The following is a 17,152-nucleotide window of genomic DNA, read 5'->3' on the forward strand; positions in this document are numbered from 1 at the left end:
AAGAAAAAATGGCTGCCATTGTAACCGTTTGAGACGTGTTACTCATATCTATTTAAAACCACCCTCCTGATGCTGTTACGAAGGATGAAAGGCTCAGGGAAGGAGAGCAGTCAAGGGGAGCAGAGGGAAACCATCCCATAGTTGGGACCCTCCTTCCAGAGGGTGGTGATGTATCCTCTCTTGCCGAGGATACTTCTCCGGGGGAGGGAGCGCCAGCTGTTAGGAAGAAGCAGGTTTTAGTAGTGGGGGATTCGATCATTAGAAATATAGATAGTTGGGTTTGTGATGACCGGGAGAACCGTATGGTGACTTGCCTGCCTGGTGCGAAGGTTGCGGATCTCTCGAGGCATCTAGACAGACTTATGGGCAGTGCTGGGGAGGAGCCGGTCGTCGTGGTACATGTTGGTACCAATGACATAGGGAAGGGTAGAAGAGATGTTCTGGAGGCCAAATTTAGGTTACTAGGAAAGAGACTGAAATCCAGAACATCTTTGGTGGCATTCTCTGAAATGCTTCCAGTTCCACGCGCAGGGCCAGATAGACAGGCAGAACTTCAGAGTCTCAATGCGTGGATGAGACGATGGTGTAGGGAAGAGGGGTTTAGATTTATTAGGAACTGGGGACACTTTTGGGGTAGGGGGAGCCTATACAGGAATGATGGGCTCCACCTAAATCAAGGTGGATCCAGACTGCTGGCATTAAACATTAAAAAGGTCGTAGAGCAGTTTTTAAACTAAGAGGTGGGGGAAAGCCGATTGGTGCGGGGGAGCACCTGGATCGGACGGAGACTTCTCTTACACGAGGCTCCATAGATAGGGATTCCCTAGAAGTTAGTCAGATAGGGAACGTGGGAAATAATATATGGGCAAGATCAGATGTGAAACAATCGTGCATAAAAAAATCCAACGTGTCTGTGAAAGGCGGACATATAAATAGTGGTAGTTTTCTAACATGCTTTTACACTAATGCTAGGAGTCTGTCTAATAAGATGGGTGAACGGGAGTACCTCATATCAAAGGAGGAAGTTGACATAATAGGCATCTCAGAAACATGGTGGAATGAGGACAATCAGTGGGACACTATCATACCGGGATATAAATTATATCGGAAAGACAGAACAGGTGGTGCGGGTGGCGGGGTGGTACTATATGTGAAGGATAATACAGAATCAAATGAAGTAAAAATCCTAAAGGAATCAAAATGTTCCATAGAATCATTATGGATAACAATTCATTCCTCTAATATGACTATGGCATTAGGAATATATTACCGACCACCTAACCAGGACAGTGATAGTGATGCTGAAATGATAAGGGAGATTAGAGAGGCTATCAAAATAAAAAACACAGTAATAATAGGAGATTTCAATTATCCCCATATTGATTGGGTGCATGTCACCTGAGGACGGGATTCAGAGATTAAATTTCTTGATGCCTTAAATGACTGCTTCTTGGAGCAGCTAGTACAGGAACCCACAAGGGGAGAGTCGATTCTCGATCTAGTCTTGACTGGAACGCAGGATCTGGTCCAAGAGGTAACTGTTACTGGACCGCTTGGAAATAGTGACCACAATATAATAACTTTTAATATTCCTGTGTTGGGAAGAACACCGCAGCGGTCAAACACTCTGGCATTTAATTTCAAAAAGGGGAATTACACTAAAATGAGGAAGCTAGTTAAACAGAAACTAAAAGGTAGAGTAATTAAACTAAAATCCCTGGAAGCTGCATGGAAACTGTTTAAAGACACCATACTAGAGGCTCAACTTAAATGTATACCCCAAATAAAAAAACACAGTAAGAGACCTAACAAAGAACCACCATGGCTAAACAGCCATGTTAAAAAGGCAGTGAGAGAGAAAAGGGCAGCTTTTAAAAAGTGGAAGTCAAATCCTAGTGAGGAAAATAGAAAGGAACATAAACACTCCCAAATTAAGTGTCATAATGTAGTAAGAAAAGCCAAAAAAGAGTTTGAGGAACAGCTAGCCAAAAATTCAAAAAACGATAGTAAAATGTTTTTTAAATACATTAGAAGCAGGAAGCCCGCTAAAAAAGCAGTGGGGCCCTTGGACGATAAAGATATAAAAGGAGCGATCAAGGAAGACAGTGCCATTGCGGAGCGATTAAATGATTTCTTTGCTTCAGTCTTCACGGCTGAGGATGTTACAGAGGTTCCTAAATTTGAGCCAGCCTTTTTAGGTGACAAATCTGAGGAACTCACTCAGATTGAAGTGACATTAGAGGAGGTTTTGGAGTTAATTGATAAGCTGAATAGTAACAAGTCTCCAGGACCAGACGGCATTCACCCAAGGGTTCTGAAAGAACTCAAATGTGAAATTGCGGAGTTATTAACAGTGGTTTGTAACCTATCCTTTAAATCCACTTTGGTACCAAATGACTGGAAGATGGCCAATATAACGCCAATATTTAAAAAAGGCTCTAGAGGAGATCCTGGCAATTATAGACCGATAAGTTTAACATCAGTACCAGGCAAATTAGTAGAAACACTAGTAAAGAGTAAAATTGCAAGGCACGTAGAAGAGCACGAATTGTTGGGCAAAAGTCAGCATGGTTTCTGCAGAGGGAAGTCGTGTCTAACTAATCTATTAGAATTCTTTGAAGGGGTTAATAAACATGCGGACAAGGGGCACCCAGTGGACATAATATACCTAGATTTCCAGAAAGCCTTTGACACGGTCCCACACCAAAGGCTTTTATGTAAATTAGGTGGTCATGGGATAGGAGGAAAGGTCCTTTCATGGATCGGGAATTGGTTAAAAGACAGAAAACAAAGGGTGGGAATAAATGGTAAATTTTCACAATGGAGGAGGGTAACTAGTGGTGTTCCCCAGGGGTCAGTCCTGGGACCGATCCTGTTCAACTTGTTCATCAATGATCTAGAAAATGAGGTAAGCAGTGAGGTGGCAAAGTTTGCAGATGACACCAAGTTGTTCAGGACAGTCAAAAGCAAAAGGGATTGTGAAGAACTACAAAAAGATCTCAGCAAACTGAGTGATTGGGCAGCAAAATGGCAAATGAAATTTAATGTGGGTAAGTGTAAGGTAATGCATGTTGGAAAAAATAACCCAAATTACACGTACTACATGATGGGGTCAAATTTAGCTACGACAGATCAAGAAAGGGATCTTGGAGTTATAGTGGATAGTTCTCTGAAGACATCCATGCAGTGTGCAGCGGCAGTTAGTAAGGCAAATAGGATGTTAGGAATTATTAAAAAAGGGATCGATAATAAGACAAAAGATATCATACTTCCCCTATATAAAACTATGGTACGCCCACATCTCGAGTACTGCGTGCAGATGTGGTCTCCTCACCTCAAAAAAGATATATTGGCATTAGAAAAGGTTCAGAAAAGGGCGACTAAGATGATTAGGGGCTTGGAAAGGGTCCCATATGGGGAGAGGCTAGAGAGACTGGGACTTTTCAGTTTGGAAAAGAGGCGATTGAGGGGCGATATGATAGAGGTATATAAAATCATGAATGGTGTGGAGAAAGTGAATATAGAAAAATTATTTACCTTTTCCCATAATACAAGAACTAGGGGACACCAAATGAAATTGATGGGTAGTAGGTTCAAAACTAATAAAAGGAAATTTTTCTTCACACAGCGCACAGTCAGCCTGTGGAACTCCTTGCCTGAGGAGGCTGTGAAGGCCAGGACTCTATTAGGGTTTAAAAAAGAGCTTGATAAATTTTTGCAGGTTAGGTCCATAAATGGCTATTAGCCAGGGATAAAGTACGGTGCCCCTAGCCTTCAGAACAAGGGCAAGAGATGGATGGCAGGAGATAAATCACTTGATCATTGTCTTCTGTTCTCCTTCTCTGGGGCACCTGGCATTGGCCACCGTCGGCAGATGGGATGCTGGGCTGGATGGACCTTTGGTCTGACCCAGTATGGCCATTCTTATGTTCTTATGTTCTCCTACCTCACTGTTAGAGTGGACAGCGCGAAGGAACTTTAAAGGTGCCACGTTGCTAGGATCATATGTAGGCCCCCTGAGAGGCACTGTTTCATGGGGCTCTCCAGCTAACCCAACTGGTAGTTGCTAGGGCACAACTTTCCAATGGCCATGCCTGCACCCATGCACACACCTAACTCAAATAGAGACAAGCAACACATCTAGAAAAACAGAATGGTGAGTAACTATTTTTTACCACAGGTCTCTCTTTATGTAAGAGGTTAGTCTATTCAGAATAAAGTCTGGCACCTCGTGGGTAATTCAGGAGACTTGTTTTATTTATAAGATGTATTTGTTGACTGAAGCTATTTTGATTTTGAACTAGTGGAATTAACTCAACTCCGAATATGCAGTACGCACAAGATTATCATAAAGTTTTCTGTTTCTCATTTTTCCCCGCTAAAGAGTACTTGAGAGGAGATTTGGTATGTTATAGAAGCTACTTAACACTGAGCCATGGTCCACCTTCAGCAGGTTGATTTAGGATAATCAGATCTTGGTGTATGTGTTCTTGTGGATTCCAGTGTAGTTGTGCAGGCGTTTCATGCATGTGAGGTACAAGTCTTTTGACTTGAAATGTCTTTGGAAATCTGTATGTGCCCTCAATTGGCTCATGCTACCATGCAAGGGAGAGAGGGTGAAACACATGCAGTGAGTCCTTCAGTTCCTCTTACCCTTGGCAAGGAGATTGAGCAGTGGTGTCTGAGCTGCTACTAATTTACACTTCCTAATTATTCTTCCCAGCATTTTTATCTTGCCAATCATCTACTTAACTAGTGGGAAATCTTAGTTTTCAAAAGGTATATTTTTTAAAGTAGAGGTTCAAAAGTGAAGTTACTTACACACACCTCCTAGAGCTGGAAGGGACCTTGGGAGGTCATCTAGTCCAGTCCCCTGCCCTCTTCACAGGACCAAGCACCATCCCTGACATCTATTCTTCCTAGTCCCTAAATGGCCTCCACAAGGATTAAACTCACAGCCCTGGGTTTAGCAGGCCAATGCTCAAACCACTGAGCTATCCCTCCCCACTTGATATATAGGATAGCATTGTGGGCCACAAATAAAGTCAACAAGAAGTCCTGTGGCACCTTATAGACTAATAGATACTTTGAAGCATGAGCTTAAGTGGGCAAAGACCCACTTCGCCAGATGCATGAGTGGGAGAGTTTCAGAGGAAAATTTAAAGAGGGGGTTTCAGTAAAGGGGAGGGCCAGAGCTGACAAGGTCTATTCAGTCCAGGTGGAAATGGCCCATTATTGGCAGTTAATGTGGATTTGTGAACATAAAGAGAGGAGGAAACAGGTCAGTTCATCAGGGGAATGTGGCCCATTATCAGATGCTAATGTGGAGGTGTGAACATCAAGAGCAGAAACACTCAGTCTCTCTTCAATGCTTGTTTGAGGGAATCAAATTTGCAAATGAATTGCAGCTCAGAAATTTCTTTTCCATTTTATTTTTGAAATTTTTTTTGTTGTAGGACTGGTACTTTTAAATCTGTTACTTAAGCGTCCAGGGAGACTGAAGTGTTCTCTTACAGGTTTTTGTATGTTACCATTCCTAATGTCTGATTTATGTCCATTTTTTCTTTTACGTAGAGACTGTCCAGTTTGGCCAATGTAAATTGCAGTGGGACATTGCTGACACATGATGGCATATATTGTAATAGTAGATGTGCAGGTGAAAGAGCTCCTGATGGTATGGTTGATGTTAGGTCCTGTGATATCGCTGGTGTAGATATGTGAGTAGAGTTGGCAGTGAAGTTTGTTGCAGGGATTGGTTCCAGGTTTAGAGTTACTGTGTTGTGGTCTATAGTTGCTGGTGAGAATTTGTTTAAGATTGGCAGGCTTACTGTAGGCAAGGACAAGCCTGCCTCCCAAGCTTTATGAGAGTGAAGGATTGTTATCCAGGATGGGTTGTAGATCATTGATGATGTGTTGGAGAGGCTTTAGCTGGGGGCTGTATGCGATGGCCGGTAGTGGTCTCTTGTTTTCCTTGTGGGGCCTGTCTTGTAGCACATTGCTTCTGGGTACACATCTGGCTCTGTCAATCTGTTTCTTCACTTCCTTTGATGGGTATTGTAGTTTCAGGAAAGCTTGGTAAAGGTCCTGTAGATATTTGTCTCTGTCTGAGGGATTGGAGCAAATGTGGTTGTACCTTAGTGCCTGGCTGTATACAATGGATTGTGTAGTTTGCCCTGGATGGAATCTGGAGGCATGTAGATAAGCATAGAGGTCCGTGGGTTTTCGGTATAGGGTGGTATTTGTGTGACCATCACTTATTTGTACAGTAGTATCCAGGCAGTGGATCTCTTATGTGGACTGGTTCAGGCTAAGGTTGATGGTGGGGTGGAAACTTGAAATCATGGTGGAACTCTTAAAGAGCTTCTTTCACATGGGTCCAGATGATGAATATGTCGTCATTGTAGTGCAAGTAGAGGAGGGGTGCTAGGGGATGAGAACTATGGAACCGTTGTTCCAGGTCAGCTGTAACAAAGTTCGCATACTGTGGGGCCATGCAGATGCCCATAGCAGTGCCACTGATTTGAAGGTATCCTCAAATCTGAAATAGTTGTGGGCGAGGACAAAGTCACAAAGCTCCACCACCATTTGTGCCTTGGTCTCATCAGCGACAATGCTCCTAACAGCTTGAAGTCCATCTTCATGTGAGATATTGGTGTAAAGAGCCTCTACGTACATGGTGTCCAGGATGGTGTTTTCAGGAAGGTCACCAATTAATTGTAGTTTCCTAAGGAAGTTGGTGGTATCTTGAAGAAAGCTGGGAGTGCTGGTAGCTTAGGGTCTGAGTAGAGAGTCCACATATCCAGTCAATCCTGTAGTGAGAGTGCCAATGCCAGAGATGATGGGGTGTCTGGGATTCCCAGGTTTATGGATCTTGGGTAGAAGGTAGAATAAACCTGGTTGGGGTTCTGGGGGTGTGTCTGCGTAAATTTGTTTTTGTGTTTTTTATAGGGAGTTTTTATACTGGAAAAATATGTTAGTATATAAGGTGCCACAGGACTTCTTGTTGTTTTTGAAGATACAGACTAACACGGCTGCCTCTCTGATACATAAATAAAGTATATGTCTATATCTGACTCTCTTGTCAGTAATACTGGTCCATTTTCCAGTGGGCTGTCAAATTAATACTTCATGTCATTTAATATAAAAATATAGAATGTTAATTCCATAACTTCAAGATACTACTCAGATGGTGATCTGAGGATGATAAATAGAAACTCAGACCTTATCTCAGTGTCTGGCAGCGTGGAGGATTTCAAGCTTATGTACAGGGTAGAGGACTGTACAACAAACCCTGATGGTGGTGAACAAGATTGCATTGTTTCTGGAGCTTCATGAATGTGCAAGTTGAAGAACTTTATACAGTTTAGAGAGACTCCTCTTCCCCAAGTCCTTAGCTGAAATTTCATCAAATAACCAAATGGTGATATCCTATAAGAGAAATGGTCCATGACTTTTCAGTCATGTTATAGGGATAACACCAAAGAATTGTTTAAAAAAAAAAAAAAAAAGGTAGGAAACTGTGGCCTATATGACAGGGGCCACATGATAGTTACCTCATAATATACATTGGTTTGCCTTCTATTCTGTGCTGCTGTAATGCATGAGACATACAGGTGTGTATCCGATAAAATATTAGTTGGAGTGTAAATTAGCCGAAATGTGGTTTAGTAGGCCATCTCACTTGGCACAGATCTAATATTAGCTTTACATTCTGGGAGCCAAGAAGAGTTTGCTCAGTTTTAAGGGTTAGAATGTTCTAGTAAGTTCTACTAGAAGGAACATGAAATAATTGAAAATTCACTTAATGAGGGGAGAATAGTATGATCGTGTGCTGAAATGAATCACATATCAATATGTTAACATACTATTGAAATGCTACATACGGTCATGGAGGACTGCGTATGCGCATATGATGCTCAGACCCAGTAGCAGGGAAGTCATCATGTGGTCTGGGGCTTATCTTTCCTGGGCCTCTTCCATTACTGTCTGCTGCTTTTGTACTTGACCCTTTAATATGTTGGGGGGACTTTTATCATTGGACACTGCATGCCAGAGACAGAGTTGTGGGTTGTGGTTTTTTTTGTTTGTTGTCTCTTACAACCAGGTTCTCAGCTAAGGGTGTGAGCATGCAATTTGAAAGTGACTAAGTAGAATAACACCACAGATTACCCTGATGCTGTATTATCTTTTTATGGCTATGCAACTTACATCAGTTATAGCTTTTTTCCATTATTTTAATAAAGGTATCTAAGCTTTTTTTGCCCTCAGTGTGAGTATCCTTGTGACCTACCATAAGAGTTCCTACAAAATGTTGAACTCCTGTGAGCCGATGCCCAGGTGCCAGCTAAAGGTCTGGTGGGGCAAAGGGGGTGATGCCACACCAGCAGCTATGCTAAGCAGCCAGGGCAGGCTGGGTTCTTTGGTTTGTGTTTAGTTTGGGTACAGCAGCAAGAGGAAAATTACACTTAGAGAGGCTTTAACAGTTACTTTTTATTTATACAAAGATAGAAAAAATTTAACTAAGACAAATGATTAAAGTACAAGTTAGTACACGTGATTTTTAAAGGGGAAACAACACAATTTAACTTAAGAAAAGTTTTAGACAAACTAGCTAGCTTAAACTAATACAAGTAATGTGTACACAAGAAAGGCAAGTTGCAGGTGTGATTTTCACCCCTGCATCTTAGACCTGGTGAAACCAGAGTTTTTCCCTCAGTTCCTATAGGAAAGAAGTGTAATACAGGCGTAATTCTTACCCCTGCCTCCTAGATCCGGTGTGACCCAGAATCTTTCTCTCAATCCCTTGGGAAGAAGTAGATACGAACCAGGCATCCCCAGTCTCGGGAGTTAACTCCAGACCTGGCCAGCAGGTGTAGGTGATTGAAACTCAAGGGGGGGGTGGGCTGCCAAACCCCTTTATACCCCTTGTGGCACGTAGGCTTCTTCCTGGTCTCAAGTGGCCAATCAGGAGCAATGTGTTTTGAACCCCAGGTTTCCCAGGGAAGGTGCAAGGCTCAATTTGCACCTGTGAATTGTGGACAGTTGGGCACCTTTGGAGGCGATGGGCGGAGATTTCCCGTTCTTCCTGGGGAAGTGATCAGGCGTGTCAATCACCATGATCAGCCAGAAGGGCGGCCATTAGCTAGCCCATTCACTGTCTGGTTTTTGTGTATAGTAGAGAGGCTGGGCGAGACAGCATACCTGCGTTCCCAGAACATTAAAGGCTACCTGTCTCCCTTGCTTGTTTCTCTCTCTGTCTCTCCCAGTGGGAGGGGAGGGGGGAGGAGAAGAAGAAAAGGCCAAATGGGGGGTTCATGTCTGGCTACAACTCTGTAGTTTAAATTCTCTAAGTTTGATTCTGGGGAAGAACCTTACTGAAATCAAATCAATTGGTCATCATTAATATAAACAGTAATTTTTAAAAGGGCCAGGCGACAATAGGAACAAGAGAAAGAGGTTTTGGTGAGGGGAGTGGGGAGTTTGAAGGATAATGGAATGGTTGGTGAGGCTCAAACATGTGACTTAAAAGTTTGAAAGAACTTGACACTAGGAAACTTGTCCAGCTCCCTTAGATTTCTTTACACCTTTGATTCCCATGGGATTTGAATAGACCCTTAAGGGACTCTAAGTGGAGGAGAAAGTAGTATGTGCATGGAGTACACTGAAGAAGCTTCAACTATGAACATATTACAATAAACTTAAAGGTGGAATTTAAGATATCTACCAGCACACTAGCAATACATGTTGAACATCCCCACTAACTATGCAGAGGGAAGTATTGAACACAAGAACTACTGACACTTCTTTCTTTAGCAGCTCCCCTGATATCCAGTCTTACTGTTGGGCGGTTCCCCTTCTGTGACAAATGTTATGTCACTTGGAGGATTTTGAAAGCCATAGGAAATAGCAACAAAGAACACTCACTTGACCCCCTTATAGATCATTCCCTCTTCTCATCTATGTTCTATGGCTGGACTGACCTATCTAACTGGACGCAGCTTGTTAGTCCAGTGATGCCGGGAACCGTTATCAGAAGGTTATTTTTAAAAAACAAATTTTCAGTGGGTAGACTGAATGTCCACAGATGATGCTAGAAGTTGTTTAGTACACATTGCCAGATACTTCTCATTATAATTTCATTTGTAAGGAAACATTTAAAAGACTTGAAAACATGTGAGGCAAAAATACAATGTGTGGACTAGAATGGTAGGTGTTGGGATCAAAATAAGAATGGGTACCCCCCTTCTCCCATATGTAAATTTAAGGAAAGAAAAAAATTTCTGCGGTTTAGTCTTTTAATAGGCAAGTTAGGTATATTAACTCCTACGTTTCTGAGCATGTTACGCAATATATGATGATATAAAACTTGTATATTTTTGCCTTGAAGCTAATGAGCATAGTTTTCAAAATACAAGTCTTTATATGTAAATGTGTATGATCTGAGAGGGACGTATGTTGTGGGTTTCTCCTTGGTATTACAGAGAAGAAAGTAGGTCAGAAGGAGAAACTTTTCCTGTTGAAATATTTCCTTTGAAGACTAGGCAGCTCAGTTATGAATAAGCAAGCTGTTGTATACTTGCAAAGTTGATAGTGTTATTGCTTTTTGTTTTTATTCCTCTATCATATTTGAAATTGATCAAATCAGACCACATGGTCATAGGATTTTAAAAATAGCAAATTTCATGATTTCAGCTATTTTAATCTCATTTAACAGTACCTGTAGGTGTCCTGAACCAAAAAGGTGTGGGGGGGGCGTGTCATAAGTTTATTATGGGGAGTGGGAATTGCAGTAATGTTCCCTTCTCTTCTGTTGCTGGTGGTAGCGCTGCCTTCAAAGCTGGGCAGGCAGTACAAAATGGCTGCTGGCTGGTAGCCTGTCTCTGAACACAGTCACGCCACCAGCAGTAGCACAGAAGTAAAGATGGTATAGTATGGCATTGCCTCTTCGTTCCTGCACTGCTGCTTCCAGAGATGTAACCTCAATCAGCAGCTGATACTTTCTGGTTGCCAACTTTGCAGGTAGCAGTAGAGAAGTAAGGGTGGAATTGTATGGTATTGCCATCCTTACTAGTGAGCCGTTACATTGAGAGCTGGATGCTTGACCACCGGGTGCTGGTCTCTGTCTGCCCAGCTCAAAAGGCAGAACTGCCATCAGCAGCCCAGAAGTAAGGATAGCACTGATACTATAACTCCCCCCTAAAATAGCCTTGTGACACCTCCCCCCAAAAAAATTCCCCGTTAGGTCTGGACCCCAGTTTGAGAAATGCTGCTGTCCCCCTAAGAAATCTGTAAAAACAAGGTGAAAACACACACAATACCAGATTTCATGGTCCATGACACATTTTCATGGACATGAATTTGGTAGTGCCCTACTTTTTTGCCACTATCTTATTTGCTGTGAATTTGGTGATGGGAATCCAGTTGTGAAATGGAGAGCAAAATCTTAAATTTTCATTTTTAAAGTAGGTGAACAGTGGAGCATTCTGTTCTTTTGCATTTTAAAGAAAAATCCCCACATTATGCCTTCGTTTTTTAGGCTATTTATAATTTGATTGCCGTTTACAATAGCAGATATAGTGGTAACAAGGCTCTTGCTTCAAAGAGCTTCCTACTGCTAGATATTTTATGGGGAATATTTATTTGTCTATTCAATATGGTATTTTAAGGTAGGATTGTGGTATTTAGTACCATGTCAACTTTAAATTGAGTGTTTTAATAAAAAAGATCAAATGTATTAGAAAATTTATATGTGCATTGCTCATTTTATCCTTATGTCACATCTGACTTTTTCCCCAGGGGATGAAGGAGAGACTAAATCAGGGGCTGTTCCAGAGGAGGAGGAGGAGGAGGATGACGATCCTGAGAATAGGTATGATTCCATCCATAAGGACTTTAAAAAGATTATAACACACCCTAGGCGTGGGCGCAAACCGGCGCAGCGGAACAGCAAGCAGGTTGTAAAAACCAGGACTGCCTGCCTTGTAACGACTCGCTCACAGGCTTCCCGGAAGTTTGAACGAGGGGCCAGAAAACAGAGGCCAATATCCAGAAAAGCAAAGAAAATATTTAGGCGCGTTAACTAACACACCTTGCATAGGGTGTGTTATAAATGCATTGCAGCACTGTCTGTTTTATATTCCTGTGTTAAATGTAGGTTTTGTGATAAGTTCTTCATTGAGACAAGTAAAAGCCTGCTTTGATAAATGTGAATTTCAGCTACTTACGTAAATAGATAACAGTTGACATCTGTGCAATATACAGTGATAAAATCTTTATAGTGGGTCTTGATTATTAGAGCTACATATTTTCTTTTTTTATTAAAATACATGTTCTCATTTGAAAGGTAAACTAAAAGTGTTGGAACAAAAGTTAATTGATGTATCTTTAGTTTTAGATTGGCTTTTTTAAACGTATGTCACATTTTACTAATATAATGTAGCTGCCAAAAAGTAGTTTGAATAGAAAATAAAATGTAGATGTTTCTTTCAAATTACTAACTACACAGCATGAACAAAGTATTAAAGGAACTCCATGCTAAGCTCGCAGTTAAGAGCAGGAGTTTCTTTTTGGAAGCTATTAAAGCTTCTCTAAAAACCTTGATACAGTATTTCTGAAACTTTTTTTTTGTCCTGAAGTAAATGTGGAACTGACTTTGTAACGTTGCAACACAACTATTGTTGATGAAGTCTGCTTTTCTGCTTCTGAGCCTTATTAGCATAGAACACAGTGTCTCTTCCACAAACTAACTACCTTTTGTTCCATAACTGAAGTGAATTTTATAAACCTATTGTGTTGTCTAGACCTCATTTGGGTGCAGAAATGTTGCTGCTAATTTAGCTCTCCTGTATATTCAGTTTTTTTAAAATTAGACATTTTAATTTAACCTTAACAATCACATAGAGGGACTGACAGGACATGTCAATAAGCACAATGTTTAAACATTGTATGGTTTAATTCCGCTCTTGCTTTGTTCCATTTTTAAGAATTTCTTATAGTTCAGGTGATTTAAAGCAAATATTTGTCATAGAAAGCTCAGGTGTTTTTACAGTTGAAATGTTAAATGGCAGATTTGACTGATTGGGGTGATTGCCCTCTGTTCTCAGTACAACCCTGGTAAATTTGGACAAATAGATTTAAACACAAAATATAATATTTTAGGGTTTAATATCAGTTTATGTAACTTTTCAGACTTAAATATTATCTACGTTTTTACCTAATAAATATTCTGAATACACATTTGTGAGGTTTAGTGGGAGGTGACTGTTACCAAATAATCTTTTCAGCATTCAGGAATTAGTTGATACCTGAACTCACTAATATTATATACAACACAAAATTGTACCTGATTCTGTAATTAATGGTGCAAAAGTGTAAAAAAGGAACATATGTTGGGAGTATTGGTGAAAAGGTTTTTTCTTTACTCAACACACCCTTTCAAAAATACTTTCTCTGTTACTCGAGCAAGCTGCCTCATTTCTCCCAGGCCAAAGAGGGTACCTAGTACTCAATGAGATATTTATAGTGTGGGCACTCTCATGTTTGCAAGTCTCTAGCTTAGAAGTTCTGTTGTTTGACTACATTTGAATGTGAATGGCATGAGTAATTTTTAAAGAAGTCTTGAAGTCATCTTTGCCAAGGTGCAATTTGAGTGGATCATAATATGGCAGGCAGTGCTGTATGCTGTCATCTTATGTTGTGTACATGTTTGTTGGTGGTCCTCCTGATCTTCTAAATGGTACTGTTAATGTTTGCAGTAGTTTTGTTTATTAAGAGATCTATAGTGTATTAATGCAGAATGCCTTTAAGTATTTGATGGATGCAATAAATTTTTGTAAAACATTTTTCTTGTCCAAGCATTTAATTTAACTGTAATACAACAATGAGAGTTTGAAAATCAGATAGATGAAACGAAGGCGTAATATAATATGTAGAACAAAGTGTTCGGTAGATTATTAATCTGAAGAAAAATATTTGTGTTCACTAAATGTCAGTCAAACATACGTATATAATATGATAAATACAAATACAACTAAATATTAACAGTGTGCTAAAAGGAAAATTTAATTACATTTCTATCTTAAAGGGTGGTGGTTTATATTAAAACAGCCTTACGGTTTTGTCTTTTAAGTGTCTTATTTTAAACAATTTGATAATATATAACTAATGTGTTTAGGGACACCACCTGTGAGTTGATTTACTTGAATTAGGAATAGTGGTAATTATTGTTAGCTAAATTCTAATATTCTTAGTTAACTTTGTTTTACAGTGACAACATTTTAACCTCAAGATTTTGACAAGCTATAACCGAGTCAGTCATTTTGGCTCTGTAACACTCATGAGCAAAGAATGGTGTAATTTATCATGTGGACTTTATCATGAGAGGACCTATCTGCTATTCCATTATTGCTGAAATGTCTGAAGGATAACCTCAAGGTAGCCCTACCTTGTGTTTTTGAAGCCAAAGTTATTGCCAGTTTACTCATTAAATATTTTTTCTGGCATAAATTAGCATATAATCTGGTAATTGTAATATAGTTTACAAATGAATATTTCAAAAATATCATTGTTAGACTAGGAATACCTAAACCATGTCTTATTTAAATTATACCATACAGTATTTTTTCTTACATTAATAATTTAGAAGACCTGATAAAAATCAGAAGCCTCATTTTGTGAAGAACTGTGCCGACACGGTTTGAGAAACAGTTCTTGCCCAAAGGCTACCATATATTTTAGACATTATAGGTAGTGGGGAAAGGGCACAAAGACATGAAATAAACTGCTAAATGTCACACAGCAGGTCAGTTGCAGTGCTGGAAATAGCAGCCAGGTTTCCTCACTTGCAGTTCAGTGTGTTATTGAGCAGATCACATGACCTCACACTTGGGTTTTCATTTTCATTTCAAAATCTTCTAGCATTTAATTATAATTGATATTGGCTGAAGTTTCACCTCAGTTGCCTGATCCCAGGAAAATAAATAAATAAGCCCCCACAGGTTTGTTGAGAGAATACATTTTTAAATTGTATTGTTTTGGCACTGGTGAAGGAAGTGCTGAAAAGAATAAAGGTTTGTCAGTGTAGGTAACTGCTCATCTTCAATCTTACTTTCTAAAGATTTGGAAATTGAACTTGAAGTTGGAATAGATTTTATTACTTTGAGGACAGACATAATTTAGCTTAATAAAGCTGATTTCAAGGGCTTGAATATCCAGTTTTACATGATGTGAATTCTATTATGCCAGACATTTATCATAAATATTTATGGACTTTGCTATGCTCAGCACTGTCTTTTCGGTATTGTTTACCCGTTTCATTATATATACTCCTTTGATTATACTAAACATAGTATAAACATAGAAAAATTGTCCAAATTTCTGAGCATGGTTATAGAGCACCAATACAGTTGAACATACTAGAGAGAATCTAGCTTTAGAGAACCAAAATAAATAGTTGCATCTCTTGTTAATGTGAAGTATTTGAACTTTCATTCACAAGTTGAAAAATGTGTTTTTAATGTCTTGGGGAGCACAGAATTTAGTTAGTAATCTGCAAACTTCAGAAAAGTGTATTAATTAGTGATCGTTAAAATTATTCAACCTGAGGAAGTTCAGATGATGATGGTACTGTGGGCATTAGAGTGTGCATATGAAGATATTCCGATTTCTCTCAGCAAACATTCTGTAAATGTGAAAGAGTAAAAAATCCACTTTATTTAAAATGTGGCTTGCAAAGCAGGTAAGAATTGTTATCTAATTTCTGGTTTTTAGCTCTTTTAGCACTTTTGAGGATATTGTGCAATCGTTTGGATGCACTGCTACAGGACATTGTGTTGAGACTTCTACACTTAAATGAAGTTTTGAAAATTAGTTTGTTTAATACCTTATTCCTTTCCCAGTGTTCAGTGGGATTCTTATGTAAAAGCTCGCAAACCTCCTGGTGGTGTCCACATTCCTTAGTTTATAATTTAAAATATTTGTAACTTTCATATATAAATTGATTAAAAAATAAGGAAATAGTTAATACAGGTTGAACCTCTCTAATCTGAAACTCTCTTGTCTGGCAACATCCGAAATCCGGCATGATTTCAGTTAGCCGGACGACCACTTATCTTGGACCTGGCCAAGTGTCCTTCAGTCCCATAAAGCTTTTTTCCTGCCATGAGTCCTGCCTCTTAGTGTCCTGTCATGTTGCTTAGCTGTAGTTTACCCTTACGTGTCTTCTAAGAGCCCTGTAAGCAGTGGAAGTGTAGGTAACGTTGCTAGACAATATTGACCTCCCGTGGTCTGGCAGATTTTCTCATCTGGTGCTGATCATGTCTCAAGGGTGCTGGATAGAGAGGTTCAACTTGTAGTTCTCCTTTTTTGAGAATCCATACCATTGTATTCTGAAGAAAATTACGCCTGTGCTGGATAAATAAGTACAAAAAGGAGGAAGGTTTATTTTTCTAATAAAGGTAACAGTTTATTTCCCTGTCAGATATTACACACACTCATTAATATTTAAAATTTATACTCTTATTTCTCCTACACAAACTAATGGAGATCTAATTGAAATTAATGGGACTTCGTCCATATGAATCTCAATACGTTTTAGGTCAGGGCCACAAAGTTCAGTCTGTTGGTGTAAGTAAATAAAAGTAGCTTTTTAGCCAAATTTATTTTTAAAAATACCTTTATTGTGACTCATCCAGTTGTATACATGTCAAGTAATTCGTTAGTGCTTAGTATTTCTGCTTTAGATGTTGCAGATCGGTGTGACTTAGTGCACAAGCCACAAACATCTTCATGATCTTGGACTTTTTTTAATTCCCCCATTTCTTTTAAATTAATAAATGCTGAACATATACTAGTCTCAAACTCTCATTTGAAAATATTTTCACATGGAAATAAAATTGTATGGAAAATAGTGTATGGCTGAAGTGTTAGAAAAGCCTTGGGAAAATGAGTGGTCTGGAAAATTTTGCATTTTTGGAGGGGCACAGATTTCTTCACTGATAATGAAACAGTAAATATATTTCAGAGTTCGATGTAACTATTACTGACTTGAGTTTTGTGACTTAAAAAGCAACAGATTAGGGTCAGTTGTTTCTGGGCCAGTTCCAAATGAAGCATAGATGTGGTCAATTACCTGGCTTTGGAACTGGGTTTCTGA

General features: G+C 39.5%; 1 protein-coding gene across 2 annotated transcripts in view; it reads left to right on the top strand.

The window, feature by feature from the left end:
* ATRX (ATRX chromatin remodeler) overlaps positions 1 to 17,152 on the top strand; it is a 168,825-nt gene that overhangs the window by 67,628 nt on the left and 84,045 nt on the right. For both annotated transcript variants that reach the window (XM_075008068.1, XM_075008069.1), the window contains one exon: positions 11,797 to 11,869. In XM_075008068.1, the coding sequence (XP_074864169.1) occupies positions 11,797 to 11,869 (73 nt within the window). The remainder of the gene's footprint in view (positions 1 to 11,796; positions 11,870 to 17,152) is intronic.

This window comes from Carettochelys insculpta, chromosome 13 (genome assembly GCF_033958435.1).
Source record: "Carettochelys insculpta isolate YL-2023 chromosome 13, ASM3395843v1, whole genome shotgun sequence".
NCBI lineage: Eukaryota > Metazoa > Chordata > Testudines > Carettochelyidae > Carettochelys > Carettochelys insculpta.